The sequence below is a fragment of the Cuculus canorus genome, chromosome 16, assembly GCF_017976375.1.
Source record: "Cuculus canorus isolate bCucCan1 chromosome 16, bCucCan1.pri, whole genome shotgun sequence".
NCBI classification, from domain to species: Eukaryota; Metazoa; Chordata; class Aves; order Cuculiformes; family Cuculidae; genus Cuculus; species Cuculus canorus.
In genome coordinates this window covers 8,138,211-8,158,420 of record NC_071416.1, presented here as the reverse complement: position 1 = coordinate 8,158,420, position 20,210 = coordinate 8,138,211, and the positions used below count along the sequence as shown (strand labels likewise).

The 20,210-nt window shown below is 50.1% G+C and overlaps 1 protein-coding gene across 15 annotated transcripts in view; it reads left to right on the top strand.

The window, feature by feature from the left end:
- The window catches only part of LOC104060863 (BPI fold-containing family B member 4), a 30,985-nt gene extending 13,426 nt beyond the window's left edge, over nt 1-17,559 (top strand). For 4 of the 15 annotated variants that reach the window (XM_054081924.1, XM_054081928.1, XM_054081921.1 and 1 more), the window contains 15 exons: nt 5,424-6,078; nt 6,729-6,858; nt 7,627-7,741; nt 8,214-8,318; nt 8,579-8,734; nt 10,142-10,205; nt 10,626-10,689; nt 11,106-11,197; nt 12,168-12,341; nt 13,136-13,189; nt 13,837-14,004; nt 14,116-14,183; nt 15,470-15,512; nt 16,030-16,093; nt 17,106-17,559. In XM_054081924.1, the coding sequence (XP_053937899.1) occupies nt 6,747-6,858; nt 7,627-7,741; nt 8,214-8,318; nt 8,579-8,734; nt 10,142-10,205; nt 10,626-10,689; nt 11,106-11,197; nt 12,168-12,341; nt 13,136-13,189; nt 13,837-14,004; nt 14,116-14,183; nt 15,470-15,512; nt 16,030-16,093; nt 17,106-17,242 (1,416 nt within the window). In that variant the 5' untranslated portion in view covers nt 5,424-6,078; nt 6,729-6,746 and the 3' untranslated portion in view covers nt 17,243-17,559. Of the gene's footprint in view, nt 1-2,984; nt 6,079-6,728; nt 6,859-7,626; nt 7,742-8,064; nt 8,319-8,578; nt 8,735-10,141; nt 10,206-10,625; nt 10,690-11,105; nt 11,198-12,167; nt 12,342-13,135; nt 13,190-13,836; nt 14,005-14,115; nt 14,184-14,516; nt 14,624-15,469; nt 15,513-16,029; nt 16,094-16,449; nt 16,527-17,105 lie in introns of those variants that run through there. The other 11 variants (XM_054081932.1, XM_054081931.1, XM_054081927.1 and 8 more) reach the window with 11 other exon arrangements.
- Nucleotides 17,560-20,210: the final 2,651 nt, after the last annotated feature.

Genomic DNA, 20,210 nt, shown 5'->3' with positions numbered 1-20,210 from the left:
TTTTTCGTGCACCTGGTTTTCACTGAGTGCTTCTCCCTCGTGCTCTTGCTCGCTGCAGGGTGTCGGTGCATTTCCTCAGCCTCCTTGGGAGAGCTCTTGGGGTGAGGCAATGTGCTTCCACGTTGGGCACTGGTCCTGGGTTTGTTCCCATCTCCCAGCTCTGCATCCTGGGCTGGGGAAACGGGGATGTTTCTCTCTTGTGTTCACTGATTTCTTTCTCTGAGAGCTGGGGGCCTTACCCCTTTTCTTGCATTGAAATTGCTCTTTGAAGCAATTGTTGTTTGGAGGCAGGAGCCCAGGGAAGGTGTGTGGGGTCGTGATGTCTCCCTGGTGCGTGGGAGGGACAGGGGATGGATGCTCCAGGCGTGGATCGGGATGCTGAGCCCCAGCGAGGTCGGAGCCAGGGCAGCTGTGTGTCCGCACTCTCCTGCTCCAGCTTGCACTAGGTCTTTGAGGCCTCTTTGTCACCTCATTTCAGGCTTGCACAGGTGTTTTGAGGTGTCTGCTCTGAGGCAGCATCCTTGTCCCAGCTGCCACTGGAAGGGAAATAGCATCTGAGTAAGTTAGACCTCAATCCTGCTCACTGGGATAATTAACTCATTAACAAGGTTTGTTTAACACGAACTTGCACTCTTGTCTGAGCTGCAGTTTCTTTACAGCTGTTGCTATCTCACTAGAAACAGGCACTTATTTACACAATGCTGACTCTGAACCCCTGACTGCCCGTCAGGGCTGCGATTTATCCCCAAGGAACGTCTGGACAAAGCACGGCACTAATTCTGCCCCCTGTGCTGATGGTGGTTTCAAAGAGACCACATTGTCTCTGTTAAAACCTGAGAATAAGATAGAAAGCCTAAAATCTTTACTTACAGTAGATGCATGTGTGGAGTGTAAGGCTACTGCTAATTCTTCCTGGGGATTAATAGAGACGATCAAGGACAATTCCACTCAATATTGCTATTCTTTTTGTAAAGCGAAGCTTCTCCAAACCTGAGGGAAGGCAGAAGCATGACTTTGAGTCTGTGTCGCTCTCTTTCAGCCAAATGGAAATAGCTGTCTTTATTTTCAAAGTCTCTGTTGGCACCACAGTGCCGACGCTCTCTGAGACAATGGAATGGACAGAAATCCATTTTCTAGGCTGGAAGGCAGGCAAAAAATAAATTGGAAGACTGAAGAGTGAGGAGGAATTGAGGTGTTCACAGTGCTCGCAGCTAAGTGGTTGGAAGTGATGGGAAGAAGGCAGGAAAGGGATTCATTTGTTTAAAATATAGGACTGGATGTGACTTCAAGGTGCATGTTGCATCCCAGAGAGGCCCTCGCTGTTGGTGTGCATGCTAGACAGCACTCGTGCTGCGATGTCTGTGCAGACTGGCTGCCCGCAAACACCGTGGGGTTGCCCCGGGCTGTGAGCCTGCACTGCCCTGGGGAGGTCTCAGCCTCTCCTGCTCCCCGACCAAGCCCTGAGCATCATGAGGTTGTGGCAAGTGACCGAGAGGGGTCAGATGAAAAGGATGTGCTGAGGAAGCCTGGAATGTGCCAGACCTGGAGAAGTCAGGATGACCAACAAAGCCCTGTAAAACTCAGTGAAGGCAGCACCTGCCCAGAGCTGCTGGGGAAGGATTTGCAGGGCTTCCTCACTTTCCTGCCTGGCTTGGCTGGTGCCCCCTGTGAGTCCTTTGGCTGCTTTCAGCGTCATGTTGTGGAGCTCCGATGCCTTGGTAGGGCCTGAAGATGGGGTGCAGCAATGCCTCCAGTCTTGGCCTATAGCTTGTCACGTCTCCCCTGGCTGATGAGGTTTGTTCCTTTTCAGTGGCTGATAACATTGGGCTCGTTTTACTTCAGTTCACCTCTCAGAAGCAGAAAGGTTCCTGTCTATAAGATTCCCGAGCCATTGATTTGTTGTTATCTCATGGCAGCGATTTGACTCTGCCTCATCCCTTGTGCTCAGCATCGGTGCTGCTGGTCTCTCATGTTGATGGGCAGCTCCTCAGAGCTGCTGCCTGTGGTTGTCATGTTCTTTTCTTGTTTTTCCTGCCTGTGCTCTCTGTGTGGCCCTTTCTCAATATTATGTTTCTGTTTCTCAAGTTCCCTTTGTAGGAAGCTACACGGGTGAGCGATCAGACAGAGGTAAATCTGGAAGGGAGGCTTCTGACGTCTGCCCACGCACAATGTGCCATGAGTCCCTGGGATGTACGCTAAGTGGGAGCCCTGGGTCAACCCGAGCTTGAGATCGATTTGGCAATGCTCGCTGTTGTTGGACGGTGTTTGGTATTAATTAAAGTGCTTTGCCTTTCTCAACTGCTGACAGTGGAAGCAGCTGAAGCGACTGTGAACCTGGCTGAGGGATTGTGGGTTTCTGGCAATGCTGGGCTGAAGTCCGATCCCAAAACTCAAGGAGGGTTGATTCCTTCAGTCCTTATGAAGCCCCTTCAGCTCCTTGCTCAAGTTTTTAGTTCGAGTTTTGACAAATCCTGTTGTTAGAAATCAGCTTTTGAGGCAGGTGCTGAGAGGACTCATTCACCCCAAACTGAATGAAAGCACAGGTAACTTTATGAAGGCAGATGCTTGGCTAGTGCAGCGCTTCTGGTCGGAACAGCTCAGTGCGTTACGCTGGGCTGGGGAGCTCAGAGAAGGGTTCCTTCCTTCCATTCCCTGGAGGGATTTCATAAACAGGAGTGGAAAAAAACCTTGCTGCAGTGAGGCAGAGTGAATGCAGCATCCCAGGACACTTTTCCATGTGTGTTTTCCAGTCTCTGAATGGCATCACCACTGCCCACCACACTGGCTGAGGTGTTGGACTGTGCAAATTGACTGTGCTGCCATTGCTGCTGTATCCCTGTGAACTCCCAGGTGGGGAATTCTGCCCATAAAGCTGAGCTTTGGGTGTTTGGAAGCCAGGCTGGAAGTTCACAGCCCAGGTGCAGTCAGTGGTCAAAACCTATTGTATTTCCCTCTTCCCCATTTTCATCCTAACCACCATTGGAGGTTTGCTGCATTATCTTTCTGCCTGAGTGCGTTCTCCTTCCTCTTGAGCTAGCTTTTTTTGCTGGCATCAGGGAACTTACTTTCCATCACCAGCTGAACCGAGCAGGTCCATTAATGTTCACAGCATCCACTTGGAAGCAGCCACTTACTTTGAGGAAGCGTCCCTGCAAGAGACCTCCTGGGGGTTTGAACAAGGCAGCTCGATAGCGGGGTGTAATTCCTGCTACCAGAGTTCGAGTTTTCACCTTGAGACACAGGATTATCTGTATTCTTAGTAAGGCGTTCCTATTTGCCCATTAGGGTCGTTTCGTAGGCTGACATTAATCCTCTTTCTTTATATTTGCCACATAGGAAGAAATTTGTGTTCCTGTACCCTGCAAACTTCTGGAATGTATCAAAGCCACTGTTTATCACTAAAATGTAGTGGCGTTCTTCAGACTAGGGTGGAAAAATACTGAATTCTGTTCTTTAATCTTGCTTGCATTTTGGTTTGAGATGTATGCAGTTGTCCTAAATTTTCCCTAAGCTTCTGTGTCGTTAACTTAGAGAAAAACTATCAATTAATTTAATCATATTTAATCAAAAAATATAGTATTTATTTACTTTAATATTACTCTATAAAGTTCCTGTTGCTATGTAACCTGCCGGCTGTCTGAGCCACAAGCTCGGGGCAGTTCAGCACACTTGAGGCTGCTCCGAAGCATCGTTCCTCTGTGCGTTAGTCTTTCCATCAGCCCTTCCTTCCTGGCCTGTGTTGGGGTAATCTCTTCCAGCATTTCTTGCAATGCTTCATTTTAATATATATTCCCTTGTCACGGCAGAACTGAATTCAGCCTCTCGGTAAGTGATAGCTAAATCACTGCTGCAAGGCGAGGATGAAATATGGGTGCATGAGAGGGAGGCAGAGGTTCCGACTGAGCAAGGACTTGTGCAGCAAGAAGAAATACCTGTGCCGGGGTACAAAACGTGCCGCTTTCCTTACATCTCCTGCTGTGCTGTTGGCATGTTGCACGTATCAGGTATGAACACAGATGTTTGCCTCTTGCCATTCAGCTGCCAAGGATCTGATTTGAGTGTGCCGTCACATTGTGTGTGTGCAACAACTCGGGTGCTTGTCACCCACGCAGTGATGTCTAAAACCATGTGGGGATCCACTGTGTGTGCTCGGGAGCTGCCTGTTGCCAGCAGTGATGTCCCTGTAACGTGTACAAGGCTGGAGCAGAGCCTCATGTGAAGGCTTCGCTGCAGGCACGTATGGTAACGACTCAGCCTCAGGTGTTTGGATGAGGCTTTTGAAAAGGGAACAGAAAAGCAAAAATATGGGTAGGTTGCCCCAGCTGGTAAAAGCACATTGGGGCAAGCAGCAGTGTCAGCAATAAGAACATTGGGTGTAAATGACCCTGAGAAACCTGAGGAGAAAATGAGAAGAGCAGAACTAGAGGTGCTGGTTGGCTGCAGGCACCATCGCGTGCCAGAGAGGGACTGGCTGCCTGGGAGCCTCTGCTTGGGTGGCCCTGGCTTTGCTCCCCACAAAGGGGCTCCGCTCTGGGAGGTGAGCCCACAGTCTTACTTTGTGTCTTGTCTTTGCTGACCAAGCGCTGCAGCCACACTCTCGGCAGGCAGCTGGGCTGCATCTCCTAGTAGAGATGATTTTTGACTTCACTCTGCTGCTCTGGCCCTCTTAAGTGGGTTAAGTTCATTCCTGGTTTGTGGGACAAGGCTGTCATCACACACCACATGCAGGCTGGGCTGAACACGTGTTAAATAAACCAGGAGCTCGTACAGTGTTTCTGTTATGAGGTTGAATCTGAGCCCTTGGAAGAGTGCATTGAAGGACTTTCCAGCTCGGTGTGAGCACTTTGCTGTTGCTGTAAGAAAACACCTTGTGTGGCATCGAAGAGCATCCTACAAATATTGTTTACTGCTTTCTGTATTCCTATGGGAAAGCGAGCCCAGCCAGTGCAGCAGCCTTCTCCTGAGTTCAACCTGGATGCTTTCACTTGTGTTTGTTCCTGTGCCGACATCGTCCCTGAGCACGAGCAGCTCTCCTCTCCCTCCCCAGCATTTACCTCTCTCCTGTGTTTGTGAAGAATGATTGTATCTCTGCTCGTCCTCGTTCTGCAAGACCGAGTGTGCCGGCCCCTCTCCAGCTGCCAGTCCTTTCAGCAGCCCTTTGCTGCCCAGTTTCCATCTGAGTCCATCCCTGTTGAACGTAGTGACCAGCCCTGATCAAAGTTCCCAGATAAGATCTTCCTGAGGCCCTGCACAATGGAAATTTCCAAGAAACCTGGCCAAGGCACCCACTGGAGGATGAGATTTTCCTTTTGAAATCCACGTCTCTGCTGCCCTCAGCCATTCAGCTGGCATGAGGGTTGCTTATTCACGATGATATTTATTGTTGGCTTTATACCTTTCACTATAACTTTATTTTTTTACAGTTGGTTTGTGACACTCCGCAGATACAACTCAAATCAATTTGAAGCTTGGTCTTAACAAAGCCAACATTTATCAGGTTTGTACAACTTCTCCACATTGTTTTTTGTCAAAGAAAACTTTCTTCCTGTACTGCATTTGAAACAGGAATGAGCGTTCCAAGTCTCACAACTCCTAAAGGACTGGGAACAGTAGATCCTTTCCTCCTGCTGTAAACCTCCTGGAATCAGTGCCCATGTGCTCCGTGCGCTGCTGTCCCTGCACCTGCAGCCCTGTCAGCCTCGCTCAGGTTTAGAAGCTTGCCATAATTCTCATTATGTCCTAAAAAGTTGGTTTTCTTAAAGCACTGGTATCCCCACTGGGGCCACCATGACAAGGCATCCCTTTTAAGATAGATTTGGGGGTGAAAAACGGTGTTTGAGTCCAAGCCGCAAGGAGAAATGGCAACTGGTCAAGTCAGCATTGACGTTGCCTTGCATAAATCAAGAGAGACGGCAGCTGGGTGTTGCTTGCAAAGGGCAAGAGTATAAAGGGATGCCTGCTCCTGAGACGTGGAGGCTGGAAGAAGAAGGTGTGTCTGGTTGGCTGCAGGCACCAGAGATTTGACAACTTCCAGAAGAGCTTGAGCAGACCCTTCCCTGCTGGCTGCAGCTGCTGCAGGTAATAACATTGTCTGTGCATTGAAACCTCAGCTGGTGAGGGCTGTGAGGTGATCAGCAGATGTGCGTGGCAGTAGTGCCATCGCCTTCCTGCTCTGGAAGGATGTGCACAGCGTTCTCATTGCTTGGCTTCTTTAGGTTGAGAGTCTGCTGTGCACCAAGCTGCTGATCGTCTGCCTGTATCTGTCATTGCATAATTAAATGTATGTTAATAATTGTTATTTATTACTTTATAGTGAGCTTATTTTTATCCCTTGAGCTTTAGTTTGTTGCTTTTGAAAGTTAGTGAGAAGAATAATCTTCAGATGCTTCCCCTTGCTAAGAGCCATACCAAAACGTGTAACTTTCATCTAGGGAATTCAGAAATAACTCCTGCTTAACCACTGGTTTTGGGGAAAAGCAGTTTGGTTTCTTTTGTGGGAAACATATGGAATATTTGGGGCAAGGCACAAGGACAAGGAAAGGGCTTTTACTGACCTACCCTTGAGGTATGGACATGGTGTTGCTGCCCCAGGCTTGAGCAGAGTCTTACTGGAGCTTGATAAAGAGCAGCAGAGGGGTTTCTCGCTTGACCTTATTCTTTGTAAAGACACTGGGATCTCTTCAGGGAGGCTGTTCCTGTGCTTTTCACTCTGTTGTCTTCCTTGCCAGCAGGGGAATCTTCTGAACATGACAACGTTGAAGCTTTTTGGAATCCTCTTTTTCTGTGGCCTCTTCTCACCCTCTCAAGGAGTCCTGTCTGGTCTGTCCTGCGCCATCAGCCCCAAGGCGATGGAGGATGGTAACTAGGAAACAGGAGTAGTATTCATTTTGAAAGCTATGTGGGACTGTGGTGTGGCGTAAAACCCCTTGAGTGTCTTCATGTTTTTTTCATAGTTCCTCAGGGCTGCAGACTTTGCTTAGAGATTCTGCCAGCCCTCGCTGAGTTCTTGGGTCAGGGAGGTCTCTCGGCTCTAGAGACAGGACACATTTCAGCCTCAAAGAGCCACACAGAATTTCAGGGCTGGACCTGGTTTATTTCCTCTTTTTGTCTCAGTTTCTCATTTCCACGTTGGAGCAGCTGATATCTGGCAAACAACTGCCGGGGAGTTCAGTGGCTTTATTAATATTTGCAATGCTCTGTCAAAGAAAAAAAAAAAAAAGAAAATAAAGAGGCTTGTTTCAAGTTGCTTATATTTAAGCAAAGCCCCAAACCATCACAAAACCAAGCATGAATTCCCTTCACAAGTGGGAAACTAGTTATGAGTTGAAGCACTGCTCCCACTGAGGGATTTGCTGTTATTGCACAACCCTGCTGTAATATCCCAGCCAGAGGTTTGGGATGCACTCTGCTGCCATCCATCCTGGTTAATGCACCAGGGGCAGTTTTGGTTTAGCATAAAATGTCATCCCTGTGGGATTTGACAGCATCGAGACAGGTGATGACTTTGTAAGTAGCATTGGGGAGCGGTGGGGCTTTGTTGTGCGACTCCTTTGCTGGGACAGATCAGACTGAGGGGAGAGAGGTCATTGCTGCAAGCGCTGGTCCTCACGCGGAGATGTTTTGCAGTTCTCTCGGATGCCATACTCCGGAATGGCCTCCTCCAGCAGCACCTGCAGGGCCTCGTGCTGCCAAACATCATGGGTGAAGGGGGTGCACTGAACTCTCCAACCATCATCAGCGGGTAAGTGGGGAGCGTGGGCTTCTCTGTGAGTGCACCTTTGCCAGCAGTTCTGAAGCAACAAAAGCTGAGCTGCAGTTGGCGTGATTGGTCCGAGCAGTTATCCTCAGTTTGTTTTGATACTGAAACCCTGTCCTGACAGAAGTCTTCTGTGCGGTAGTGCAGTGGATGGTGAAACTTTGTGCAGATTGTGCGTGGGGAATGATAGCTCTGATGATAACAGCAATGCTTGATAGCACTGAGAGCAAGCGAGGAAGAAAGTTGACTGCTCTGTAAAGTTGGCTTCCACCCTAACTTGACTCTAGTTGCCTTTGTTTGGGTTTCAGCTGCAAACTTGATCTCTCCTCCTGGAGCTGGTACCTCTTGCTTATAACACTCGTGTCTCCATCTGGAGGTGATGTGGGGTTCCTCAGTGCATGCAGCTGCTCAGCTGTTAGAAGGTGCTTTAATTTGTGCCAGCTTTTGCTGTTTGCAGACTGCATCTTGTCAAGGTTCGGCTCCCCAAGCTGTCAGTACGGCTGCTGTCAGGAATCGGGATCAAGATGACCATCTCCGCAAGGCTGCAGCTCAGCGGCAACTGGTGAGTGTGGTGTTCCATGACAGCTGTTGGGAAAACCCCATCCCCAGCATTCTCTTTGTGCAATATTTAGCGTCTTTTGTAGATTTCTAGGTGTCTCGTATCTATAATAAAGTCACTAAGCAGAACAGGCACCTAAAGCTGGCTTGTGGCATTTGTAATGACTTGCAGGAGGTGGAGGTGCAGTTTGCTTCTGGCTTTGCTGAGTTTCTCTGGTTAAAGACCAAGAGATGAAATCTGTTCCACCCGTTTACATTTTTCAGCTTGATTGGCCTCCTCCCAGAACTAATTGATATCTATGTAGATGTGAAAATTACTGCAAACATTAAATGCACGAGTTTTGAATCGGGCACAGTCCAGGTCATCATTGAAGAGTGCCTCTGCATTCTTGGTACTGTGAAGGTCAAGCTCCTTTCTGGGTAAGTGCCTGTGGATTTACATTTTCCATTGCCTGCAGCCATCTTCTCTTTATCTGCTCTTCCAGACAGTCTGCCCGGGCACGGGCAGTGCTGAGCTGATACACAGTCAGGCCGCAGGGAAGTGATTTCTTTCCCATTGCCAAAGCCTGCTGCTTCAGTGGAACTGGCAAAAACTACGGCTGTTGGAAACGAGGGTTAATTTGCCCTCTTTGTCTGTGGAGATTTTAAGATCTGAAATCTGAGGCTTGGTACCCCTTCCAGTGCACTTTCTCTAGGCTTAGGTAGTGAATTGCTATCCAAAGGGGAGGAACCATAGGACAGGGGCTGTCCTAGGAAAACAGCACCATTGCTTGACCTGGTTTTATGCTCTGCCTTTGGCTGCTGTCACAGAGAGATGCTGGGCATATGGACTCCTGCTCTGACGGTTGTGGGAATGTGTAATTCCATGCAAATCTGCCGTCTCTTGCTCAGTCTCATTAAATTCTTGGCAGAAAAAATTTGCTGACTTCGTGTATTGATGGATGCAACAGAACATTGATCATGGGGAAATATTTTCTTTTATTGCTTTTGAATTACTCACTTTTCAGGTTCATTGAATTTCTCCTAATTAATTTTTGCATTCAGCATTATATTTCAATCAGTGCAGCAGCTGCTTTGAAAGAGGCTGTGTAAGTGAACAGAGGAACACGGCTTGCCCGCTCTAGGGGTCGTATTTTAAGTCTTAGCAGGATTAAAGTGATGATGTGCAGGAATTGAGCTCCCTGTGGGGTAAGGGGGATGTGTGGATGTACGCGATTGGTTTCATGGCAGTTCCTCAGATGCGCCTAAAGGCAGAACTTGGGCATAAATAACAAGATGCATTATGAATTCCTGCTGTCTGTGGCTTGCCAAGTACACTGCTGCATGTTCTAACTCAATAGTCCAGAAATATATTGATTATCAAGAGTAAATGGCTCTGCTCTGCCTGCAGGCGTCACACGTCCCAGAGTGATCTATATAGCAGCAGTGTTGAAATGCTGCCCAGCAGATTTCTCCTCTTGTTATTCCACATGTAAATTGTTTGGTTCCCATAACTAACATGCAGGTATTTCATAACAGCTCCACCTCCCCATAACTACAGCTCTGATTTAACTACCAGGGGAGGGAGCCAAGCTCAGGTGATGCTGTGAGAGGCTCACTCCTTTTGTGCAATGGGGTCTGCATTAGCCCAGTCCCCTCCTCGGTGAGCAGAGCAGCTTCTCGCCCTCTCAGCTTTCTGCACAACCCTTGCTTTTGCCAGTAGTAGCTGCAGCAGCGTCCCTGAGGGGTGACTAAGGACATAGTGGAGTATAAAATGAAGGCCTGAGGTCCTTTGGTCCTGGAGCTGTGTTTGTAGTGATTGGGAATTTTTGTTTTCCTCCTTTCCAGCTTACTGTCCTTATCAATAAACGATGTAATACTCGCTGAGCTGACAACAACTCTGCCCCGTGTGGTAAGCCTGAAGATTGTCCTCCTTTCATAGCTGAAACTCAGAAATATTGGGAGCAACTTGTTACGAGGTGGCTGCAAGCTGCCCTGTCTCTGTTGCTTTCCCCTGTACCTGACGTGTGCTGCTCGGCAGGGGTGCCCGTGGCCAACCTGGCGTTGCTGCCCACACGGCCATGCCTGAATTATTCCCACATCAAGCAGTTCCCTTTGGTGCTCCAGGGATGCTCCACTGCCCCCAGGTCCTTCCCAGCATCCCAGGTGCTTCGCTGATACCAAACAGCACCTTTTTCCCTGGGGATTTAGATGAAAAGGCGTGGGTCTGCTCTGGCTGCTGGGTGCTGGCGGTGCTCTGGCTGCTGTGTCCTGGCTCCTGCAGTGGGGCTGCGAGGGGAGTGAGCAGCTGCATTTCTGTTTTGTGTTGCAGGTGTGTCCAGTAGTCGATATAGTCATCAACCACGCGAACATCCGGCTTCTGGGCACTCTCAATGGTATGTTTCTCATTTGGAATGAGGTGTTGCTTCCTCATGTTCCCTGCAGACCCATGGTGGGAAGAGCCCTTTCCCATGTCAAGTCCATAAGTGTGCCAGGGAAAAGCTGTCCTTTTGCAGGGCTGTTATTGAATTCACACCAGAGCAGTCTGAGCGAACTGCTCTGACCTTATGCCACTTTTATACATCACCCTTTGGTTGAGTTTTTGATGCCCTTTTGGGGCTGCATTCCAAATGCTGATCCCACAAAGCTGATTTTGGGGATGTTTTGCCTGTTTCAAGAGTATCCCATGGAACTGCCTGTTCGGGACCGGGTAGTGGGTGTGAGGTCAGGCAGGGGCCAGTGGGGTCAGGGCAGGGATCTGAGTTGCTGCTTATTTCCTGATGCCATAACAACCACTTTTTTCTCTGTGAAGCTGTGATCCCAGTTGGCAAGGCAGGAATGATTCACTACCAGCTGGCCAGCCTCCCATTTACCTCTGGTTTGTTCCTTGGGATGGACTTGGATGTAAGTTAACGCTGGGTGCGAATGTGACTTGTGTTGAAAGGCAGGTCTTGCCTTTTAGCGCTGCTCGCCCTCATCTCGTGGGAGCAGTTGCCTTCTAGTACAGCCACATGTGGGAGCTGCGGTAATGCCTTGTTCTTGAAATGCAAGCTAAGTATGTAGATCCTTATCCAAATCACTATTAAGTGGCTGTGTGTACTTTTCTTCAAGCCCTCTTTTGCTGTGTTTGCAAACTGAGGCTCCCTGTTTGTTGTTTGTAGCTGCTGGGTTGGATTTTTTTTACTACTGTCTTACTAGGAGGGGAAAAAAAAGCACAAACAGAAAAAAATAAACAGTGCTTTCAAACAGGAGAGCTTAAGTAAAAGAAAGTGGTCAGCGAGAAACAGCTGGAATGTGAGCAATACCAGGGGCTGATAACCCACACTGCGCTGCTGCTCTGGCTGTCGTGCAGGTGCTCCATAGGGATCAGTCTTTGCCCTGCACCCTCAGATGGTTGGAGTTGGTCTCCTTAGCGGGGAGGTGGTACCAGTTGAGTTTGTTGTGGAGTCAGAGGACGGCTCCTGCCTTGCTGGGAGCTGGAGGGAGGGCATGCAGGGCTGGGAGCGTGGGGCTTGCAACACCCTCGCTGCGCCTTTGCGATTGGAGTGAAATCTCAAAGATTAAATGAAATGGAGCATTGTGATTTGGACAAAGTGTGTTATTAGCTAAGAAGGCCTCAGTTACGCACTCCAGCCTTTATCAGCTGCTTTTGTCTATTAAGTATAGCAGGAATTATACAGAATCCAATGCTTTCCCTAAGCTGCTGGTGAGAGGAGGGCTGTTTCAGCAGGCATGGACCCTGTGCGCTCTGGCTCGAGGATCCTTTGTTCTCCTATCCTGGAGCTGCATTTGTAGTGATTGAGATGGGTTTAATGTCTGTGAAAGAGGGTGGGCTAAAGGATGGGTTTAATGACCATGTTGCCTCTCTTTGCAGGGTGCAGTGATGCAGGTGGGGGGCAGCATCATCCCCCATGATTCATCCCCCTCTGCTTTGCCTCCACTGCTGGACAACATTCTGGTCTTGACACTGCGACAGAGCTTTATCAACGCAGTCCTGGCCCTCATGATCCAGATAAGGCCGCAGACCTTGCCCTGCACGCTGGAATCTGTGAGTGTGGAAGCCACCCATATGTTGTGCCAGGGGAGATGGCGAGGGGCGCACGTCAGCCTGGCCTTAGCCCAGCTTGGGGAGCGGGCTGTGCACGGCATTCACAGGCTGCGTGTGCTCAGATGCAGCCGGGCTGGGGTCTGTGTGTGTGTGTGTGCTCACCTGCAGATGCTCAAGCCCTGGTGCTGCCTCCTTACTCTTCTTGTCAGAAAGTAGTCATCAGACATTCTTGTTTCTGTATGGGCACTCCCAGTGATACCCGTTGAGAACAGTCGCTTATTAGTTATGCCATGGACTCCCAGGGCTTTGAGCAACCTGATCTAGTGGGACGTGTCCCTGCCCATGGCAGGGGGCGGAACTGGATGGGCTTCGAGGTCTCTTCCAACCCAAAACATTCAATGATTCTATGATTCTTTATATGCAATGCAATTCTCTAGGCAGATGCATTTTCAGTACCTCTGATCTGCCTCTTCAACTGGGAAACGCTACACACTGACAGATGTTGAAAGCCTCTGGGTTACATCTGCTTCTGCTGCTGGTTGCTCTCATTTTAATGACTGACTGGGAATCGGCCGGGCAGCGGAGGATCAGTGGGAGGGCTGAGGGCTCGAGGTGCTGCTGTAATGTACCCAGAGTGTGTGACTGAACTGCCCAGAGCATCACTGGGGACAGTGAATGAGCGAGGGCTTGGGGACTGGCCTCAGTAGTGCGACTAAGCTGGCTGGGGTGGTCCTGGAAGGATGGGCATTACTGGAATCGGCTGGAGCACTCACATGTGCTTCTTCTTCCAACAGTTCTCTGGTGCCAGGCAGTTGCAAGAAGCCATGCTAGTCCTCATTCCTTCTGAGGTGAGTGACTTCTGCTGGTGTGAGAGTTCGTGTAAACCTCTCCAGGTCCAAGCACACCAAAGTGATGCACCTGAATGTGCTGGGGTTCTGCTGCCAGAGGCCTCCAGTGGTCTTCTCCCTTCCCCTTGGCCACGCTGACTGTGCCCCATGGCTGAGCCGTGTCAACACAGCTTGAGGCTGCCTCACTGCCAGACTGGCTGATGGGAGCAGGTGATGGGGCTGGAGGTTTGCGCCCAGCCCTCGGCAGCCTCTGCGTGGAGCCCCCTCTCCTGTGTGCCATTGCTGTAACCAACCTTCTGCTCTCTGGGCAGAATGTCTTCTCTTGCAGCTCACAGCCATTGACAGAAGGAGTTGATAAATATCTGGCATATCCTATTTGCTGGGCATGATGGGCATTCTGTTAAAGATGCGACCTCCTTTTTGCCCATCTTTGCATCCTCAGCCCCTTACTGCCCTCAGCAAGGAGTGCCAACCCATGCTGTTGACCTATTTGCTCTGAAAATTTGGCTTGTCCAAGGTCTGTGTGACCTTGGAGGAGGCCGTACAGAGTTATGGGCTGAGAGCGTCCTCCAGAGGACTGCTGGTCCCCCACCTGGCCAGTGTGCTGGATGTGGGTAGCCACCTCCACGTGTCCTCGATTCCCACAGTGCTCTGTCTGCCGCGGGACCAGTCCTGTGACCATCAAGATAACATTGTTGGGGCACCCAGTCATCATCTTAGAAGATAATAAAGCCACTGTTGAGCTTTCAGTCTTGATTCAGTTGTCCATTAAGCCTTTAGATGGACCCATCATCACCCTCCTGCTGTTGAAGGCTGTAAGTGTGCATGTAGAAACCTCAAACTGGTGAAGCATGCAGCCAGCTGAGTGACTGGCAGCTGCGATGGGGGTGTCTCCATGGCCTGATCCTCTCCCTGTCTGCTTGCAGGACCTCCGGCTAAATGTCCAAGTGTCCATTACTGGAGGAAGACTGGTGCTGGTCCTGTCCTTGAACAGGTAGGCTGACCCTGCAGCGGCTTGAAGCAAAGCCCCCTGCACTACCCCAGCTTGCTTGGTCCCCTGAGACAGCCTTGTCTCTTCAGCCGTGCTGGGAAACTCCAGCTTTCCTAGAGCTCAGGGCACAGGCTCAGTTTTTGGGGAAGCAGTGACCAGAAGAGAGTTGGAGAACAGGGCAGGAAGGGTTGCAATTCCTCAGGGATGCTCTGAGGGCTGTCACAGTGTGTCCCGCCATGATAGCACTGCTGGAGTGCCTGAGCTCCTGCAAGCATGGCTGCGGCCAAGCCAGGCAGCGCTGCCTCTCCCGGGCTGGTGATATTCTCTGCCTTGCAGTGTTAGCTCTGGAGCACCTGACTTGTGTGGTTTCAGTGTCTGTGAAAGGGGCATTTCACATCCTGAGCCTGAGCCTTTCCTCCCTGGCTGATGGACAACGGGGACAGGTACTTCTGGCTTTCAGGAACTGTTGCAGTTATAGGACACTGGAGGAAAGGTCTGTGCTGGTTTTATAACAAGGAGAAATGAGGCAACCTGAATAACTGCGAGACCATCAGCTTGGCTTTGATCCCGGGGAAGCAGTTTGAAAAGTCCGGTATTGCACATGAGCGATAAAAGAGGGAAGGAAAGCATGGTTGTTAACACCGGTCAAGGTGTGATTAAAGATTGGAAAGCATTTCTTATAGTGTGAGGTTTGAGGATTTCAACCCGTTTAGCTTGTCAGAGAGCTAGATTTAAAAGCAACATCGGCAGTGATACAGAGAATAGAAATGCAGCGCAGGGCTTTTAATTCAATAGACAAAGATATAACAAGATTCAGTGAGAGCAGAAAAGGGATATTCAAAGTGGAAATAAAGCAGACATTTGAGCTGTGTGATTGCAGTGACAGATTTGGAGCTGTAGCAAATTCTCTTTAAGCCTAGACTAGATGCTTTTTCCAGAGGCTCTGCTCTCAGCCAGAGAGGAGCCGACTCCTTTCCTGAGGTGAAATACTACCTGGGCACGGGAGAGGGACAGAGCCAGGACATGCCCTGCTGCAGGGCTGCTTCACTGGCAAGCAAATATCAGTTAGGTTAAGCTTTTATTTCCCTGTTTTCTTTTCTATCTTGCAAGCGTGGAAGTGCCTGCTTTTTGTGTTGCAATACTGTGATCCCTTTATGGATGCCCTGATGATGCCCTGTGGGGATCCCTTGCTCATGGGCTGAATAATGCTGTGTGGGGAGATGGTGGGGACCTGAGCTCTGGCCAGGGACTTGGTGTCTGACGGACTGTTTGCTTTCGTTTCCCTGCAGCATTTCCCTCTTCTTGGAGTCTTCTGATGTTGGCATCACTGATGTAAGTCTCTCGCACCAGTCCAGGCTTTAATGGGCGGGCAGTGTGGTCGAGCACTGGGCACTCTGAGGAAGGAGGGGGCATGTGGTCGCTGTGTGAGGCTGAAATGAGTCCTGGCTGTGATGGATGATTTCTTCTGATCGTCTCAGTTGCCAGCTGCTCTGCTTTGTAGGCTGTAGCAATTTTTCTTTTGCTACTTTTTTCCCTCTTCTGCCTTTTCTAATAATGCAAATTTAAAGCCTGAAGTCAGTTTGTTCGCCCCTGCTGGGGCAGAGCTTACAGAAAGCTCCTGCAGGAGTTTTACGTGATAGCAAGATTCTCTAAGGATCAAATACAAACCGAGGAAGAAAAGTAGACTTGCTTTAAAGGAAAGAGTGACTTTTTGTTCTTGTGCTGTGTCAGTGGGAAGTGATTTCCAGTCCCAAGGACTGGCTGTCTCCCAGCCATGGCGCTGGGCTGTGCTTGTCGCTGTCGTGTGCCTGGCAGCACCACTCACATGCTTGTTCCATCTCTGGTTCAGATCGCAAGCTTGAAGCCACACTTCAGCAGTCTGATGGTGGAAGTGCTGTTGCCTCTTCTCAACGGTAAGGTGACTAGGGGAGGGCTAACATCTGGAATGCTTTGGGAGTGGAGAGATGACTACATGTGTAGGAGAGCTGGGGCAATTAAAGCTCTGCAATCCCGTTTTTGAGGCTGTAGTTAGAAGTCTCAACCTTCTTCTAGCAGAATCCAGCCCAGCTTCAGTCCGAAGAGCCCTGGCCACAGTTGGTGGCAGAGAATGTGAGGAAAGCCAACAGGCATTGTGCGTGGTGGTGCTGCCATCCTCTGCACCTCCTGGGTGGCTCTGCTCCCTTCACCCTCCCTGGGAGCAGCGTTGTCGTGGGGTGGGAGCTGGACTCTCCCCTCCCATGGCATGTAAGGATCTGTCTGTCCCCCACAGGCGCTCTGAGCATCGGGATCCCTCTGCCAAACGTGCTGGGCATTCCCCTTATAAAGGTGGCCATTCGGATATTAGTGGTAAGTGTCAGGAAAGGCTGTTTCCTCCTGCAAGGCTCTGGTGCAGCTCACTGGGACTGTCTCTAGCAGCTGGCTCCTGGAATAGGACCCTGCCAGTGATGGTTTGGTGTGCAAGAGCTAGAGGTCTTAAGCCTGGAAAGGCCAGGAAGGGTTGCTCCGCCTGGGCTCCTTCAGGTCAGAGATGCTGCTCAGTACTTTGTGCCCATGAGTATTATCAAACCTGAGCAATGTTTAGCTCCTCTGATGTGGGTCCTGGTTCCCCTGTCCAGGCTGCTTTTCCTTCATGGAGAGCTCTGCAAGAGCAACACTGACATGGGTCCAGCCCTTTCAAGTAGCACCATTCAAAGTGTCTTAAATTGCACCCAGTTCCAGCCCTGTGTCTCCTGGAGATGTCCCAGAGGCACTGAGATTCTCTCCGATGCTTCCCAAAGGATAATGTGCCCTCCTTATGACAAATTTGCTGTGAGGATTTTTGCGAGAGGGTTTGCTGTCCTGTGCGTTGCTGATGGGCTGTTGTGAACCAACTTCCCTCAAAGGTGAGGGAATAATGTGGCTGTGTCGTTCCTTGCACTTCTTCAGGGGCAGCTGGTGATCATTGTGTGAGCTCGGGAGCCATGGCATGGAGAGGGCTTTGGCCAGAGAAGAACGACCAGCAAGGATGGAGCATCAGGACCAGCATTATGTACTCTTTTCTATACTTGATTCAAGATTATTGATAATATTTATAACACTTCAAAGGTGATTGGCTCGTGTGAGTACCAAGGTACTGGCACAAACCAACACCTGGCAGGCAGCTCTGGGACTGGGGGTCTGTGGAGAGAGATCAGCATGGTTTGGGGGTCATGCCTGTGGCAGCTGCCTGTGCTGCTGCAGTGGAATTGTTGCATCGGATCTGAGGGAAAACTGTTCTGGGTATAACGGAGGGGTGACCTTGTTGTGTGTGGCTTTCTAAGAAATGTCACCATCCATGTTGGGAAGGGTATGGAACGCTGAGCAGGAGCTCAGGATGCATTGCTATGTAACACTATTAATAAATATCCCTACTTTTTTAGTGCTTGGAATAAGGTTCTGGTTTCTGATTCTTCTCGGGGAGAGCATCTGCCCTGCCTCCTGCTGTGGGTTCAGGTTCCTTTGGGACAACTGGTGTTTTGGGGCTTGTTTTGTATACTTTTTCTGCTTTTTGAGAAGAAAACGCTTGGCTATTCAGAGGCTGCTTCTGTCTGGGGTAACCTGCTGGCCCAGTGCTAATCCACAAGCAGAAATCGGAATGAAATCAAATTTCCAAAGGTCATGAAGCATTTCCTAGTAGAATATGAAGGGAAAACCTCCTTACCAGATACCTGAGAAACGCAATAACATAGGAGCACACCCATCTGCCTGCAATGGTGTGCTCAGACTGCTCTCGTAGTCAACCCATCTCCTATGTCGCAGGAAAAGGAATGCAGGCATTTCTGATTTCAGAAAAACAAGTGATTCTGGGTAAAAGAACCAAATAAACTGAGGTTTAACACAGCTCTTTCAGCTGTTTTTCCCAGCAGAGGTGTTGTTACTGGTGTGTTATTCATTGCTAGGGTCCCCAGGGCTAGCGGTGGTGTAGCACTGCTGAAGTAGGGGTGATGCCCTGGAGGAGTCCAACCCCAGTCAGGTAATGGATGGGACAATGGCCTGTCCTGCATTTCTGCCCAAAGGGAGCAACAGTTTGATACCTGCTGGGCCAGAGCCCTCGGCTGTTGCATTGGTTCCCAGTGTCGCATGAGATGTTGCAGAGGAATTGCTGAATGCAGCGGAGAATGAGCTGGGCCTGTCAGCAATCTGGGTTCATGCAAACCACCCAGAGCTCACCTGTGCGTTGCCGAGTGGCAAACCCGCTGTGGTGCACCCTCACCGTGACATGGCTTCTGTCACAGCAGGAGGGCTCAGGATGGGTTCAAGTACAGGGTAACTCTGAAGAGCAGTGTTTTAGTCAGTCTGAATGGCTCCTTCAGTTCCTCACCCTGTGCAGGCTGATAGTGCCGGTGAGAACGTGCTCTCCAAAGGACTTTGAGCTGCTAGTATCATGGCCCTTGCCCTGTCCCTGGGCAGAAACGATGCTCCTGCATGATGATGGGTCCCCCTGCTCAAGCAGGGTGCTGCGGGCAGCAGGTATGGGGTTTCTGAAAAGCAAGTTATGAACAGGAGGGAGCGCCATGGACCGCTGGGCTGTGCCCAGGAGCAGGAATCTGCTCATGCTCTGATGCCTTAATGGCCATGGTGCAGGCAGAGCAAGGTTTTGAGTGGTGGTGAGGTGTGCAGGATGAGCAGCCCTGTGGATGTGCGCTGGCAGGCCCGCAGCCAACCGCTGCTTTGTGGCATCTTAGGGTTACGAGATTGATGGAGCTTGGCTTCCCCATCCGTTCTTTTCGCCTGCAGGCTGGCATAAAGGGCTTTGTTTGTACAAGGTTTTGTTCTGGTTCCTGAGCAAACACCTGCTGGGCAGTAAGTAAAGTTTAGCACCTTTTTTGCTCCCTCTTTTGGCCAGCACTCCTGTGTGTGTTCTGGCTTTGCTGGTGCTACAGAGGAATCTGTGACCTGTTGCTGTCCTGGGGTCTGTTTGAAAAAGAAAAGGCAGAAGGGAGCATGCGACTGGGGTCACAGAAAAAGTGGAAAAGGTGTCTTGTGCATCTGGAAAGAGCATTTCTTCCTGGGATCTGGCCTCTCTTGTGTCATTTATCACATGGGGCTGGGGGGAAAGAAGCAGAGGAACCTTTTCAAGGGGAAAGGGCAGCATCTCCTCGGTGTAACTCGTTACTTCTGCAGCTTGTAAATCCAGAGCTCTGCATTGCTGGTGGGTTCGGGAGTAAATCTAGAGCTGGAAACTGCAAGTCAGACCTCGTAAGAATTGGGACAATCCTGTCCTCATTGGAAAAAAACCACTTTAACAGTTGCTTTTCAGCATGCTGGCACACCATCCTGCTGGAAAACCTTCCTATCACTGAGCAGCGGGAGCAGGGATTGATGGGCTGGCTGCCCTGCCTAGGCTGTGCGTGGGACTTGTGCTCTCCAGCACCTGCTCTGGGAATGTCCCTGGTAACGTTTCCTCCCTCTGCCTCTCCCCACGGGCTGGCAAAGGAGCTCATCCCTGGTTCTCCAGCATTTGAACCATGTGTGTCCTGTGCCGTGTGCCTCTGGCAAGGGCAGCTGCGTGTCACCAGGCGGCTCTTCTTATGGGATCCTGAGCTGCTGCCCAGGAAAAGAGTGGATTTTTTTGGTGCCAAAGTCACCAACACAACCACTTTTTCCAGCATTTCTGTTTCCAGGTGAACTCCAAGTGCCTGCTGGGGACAGCACTGACTGTCTCCTGCAGATGCAGCCATGTCGGGGGTCTTGGTAAATTGCAGGACAGGTGGGAGAAGCAGAAGAGCTCAGGTCTCCAGCGTAAGCCAGCTCTGCCCCAAGCCCGTGGCTGCTCCCAGGTAGGGTGTGTGGGGCTGGGGTTGGAGTGAGCAGCTCCCATCAGCCCAGCCCTGTACTGGAGTGGCAGAGCCGTGCAGTAACGCCTACAGCCAGAATATCCCCTGGCAAAGAAATATATCTTTTTACTACTGTAGCTTATTCCTTTTGGGAAGCTGGTTTAAGATATATTAGTGAAAGAATAATGGCTGCAGCTCTACTAAGGAAACTTTTATTAGGAGCAGTTCCCGCTAT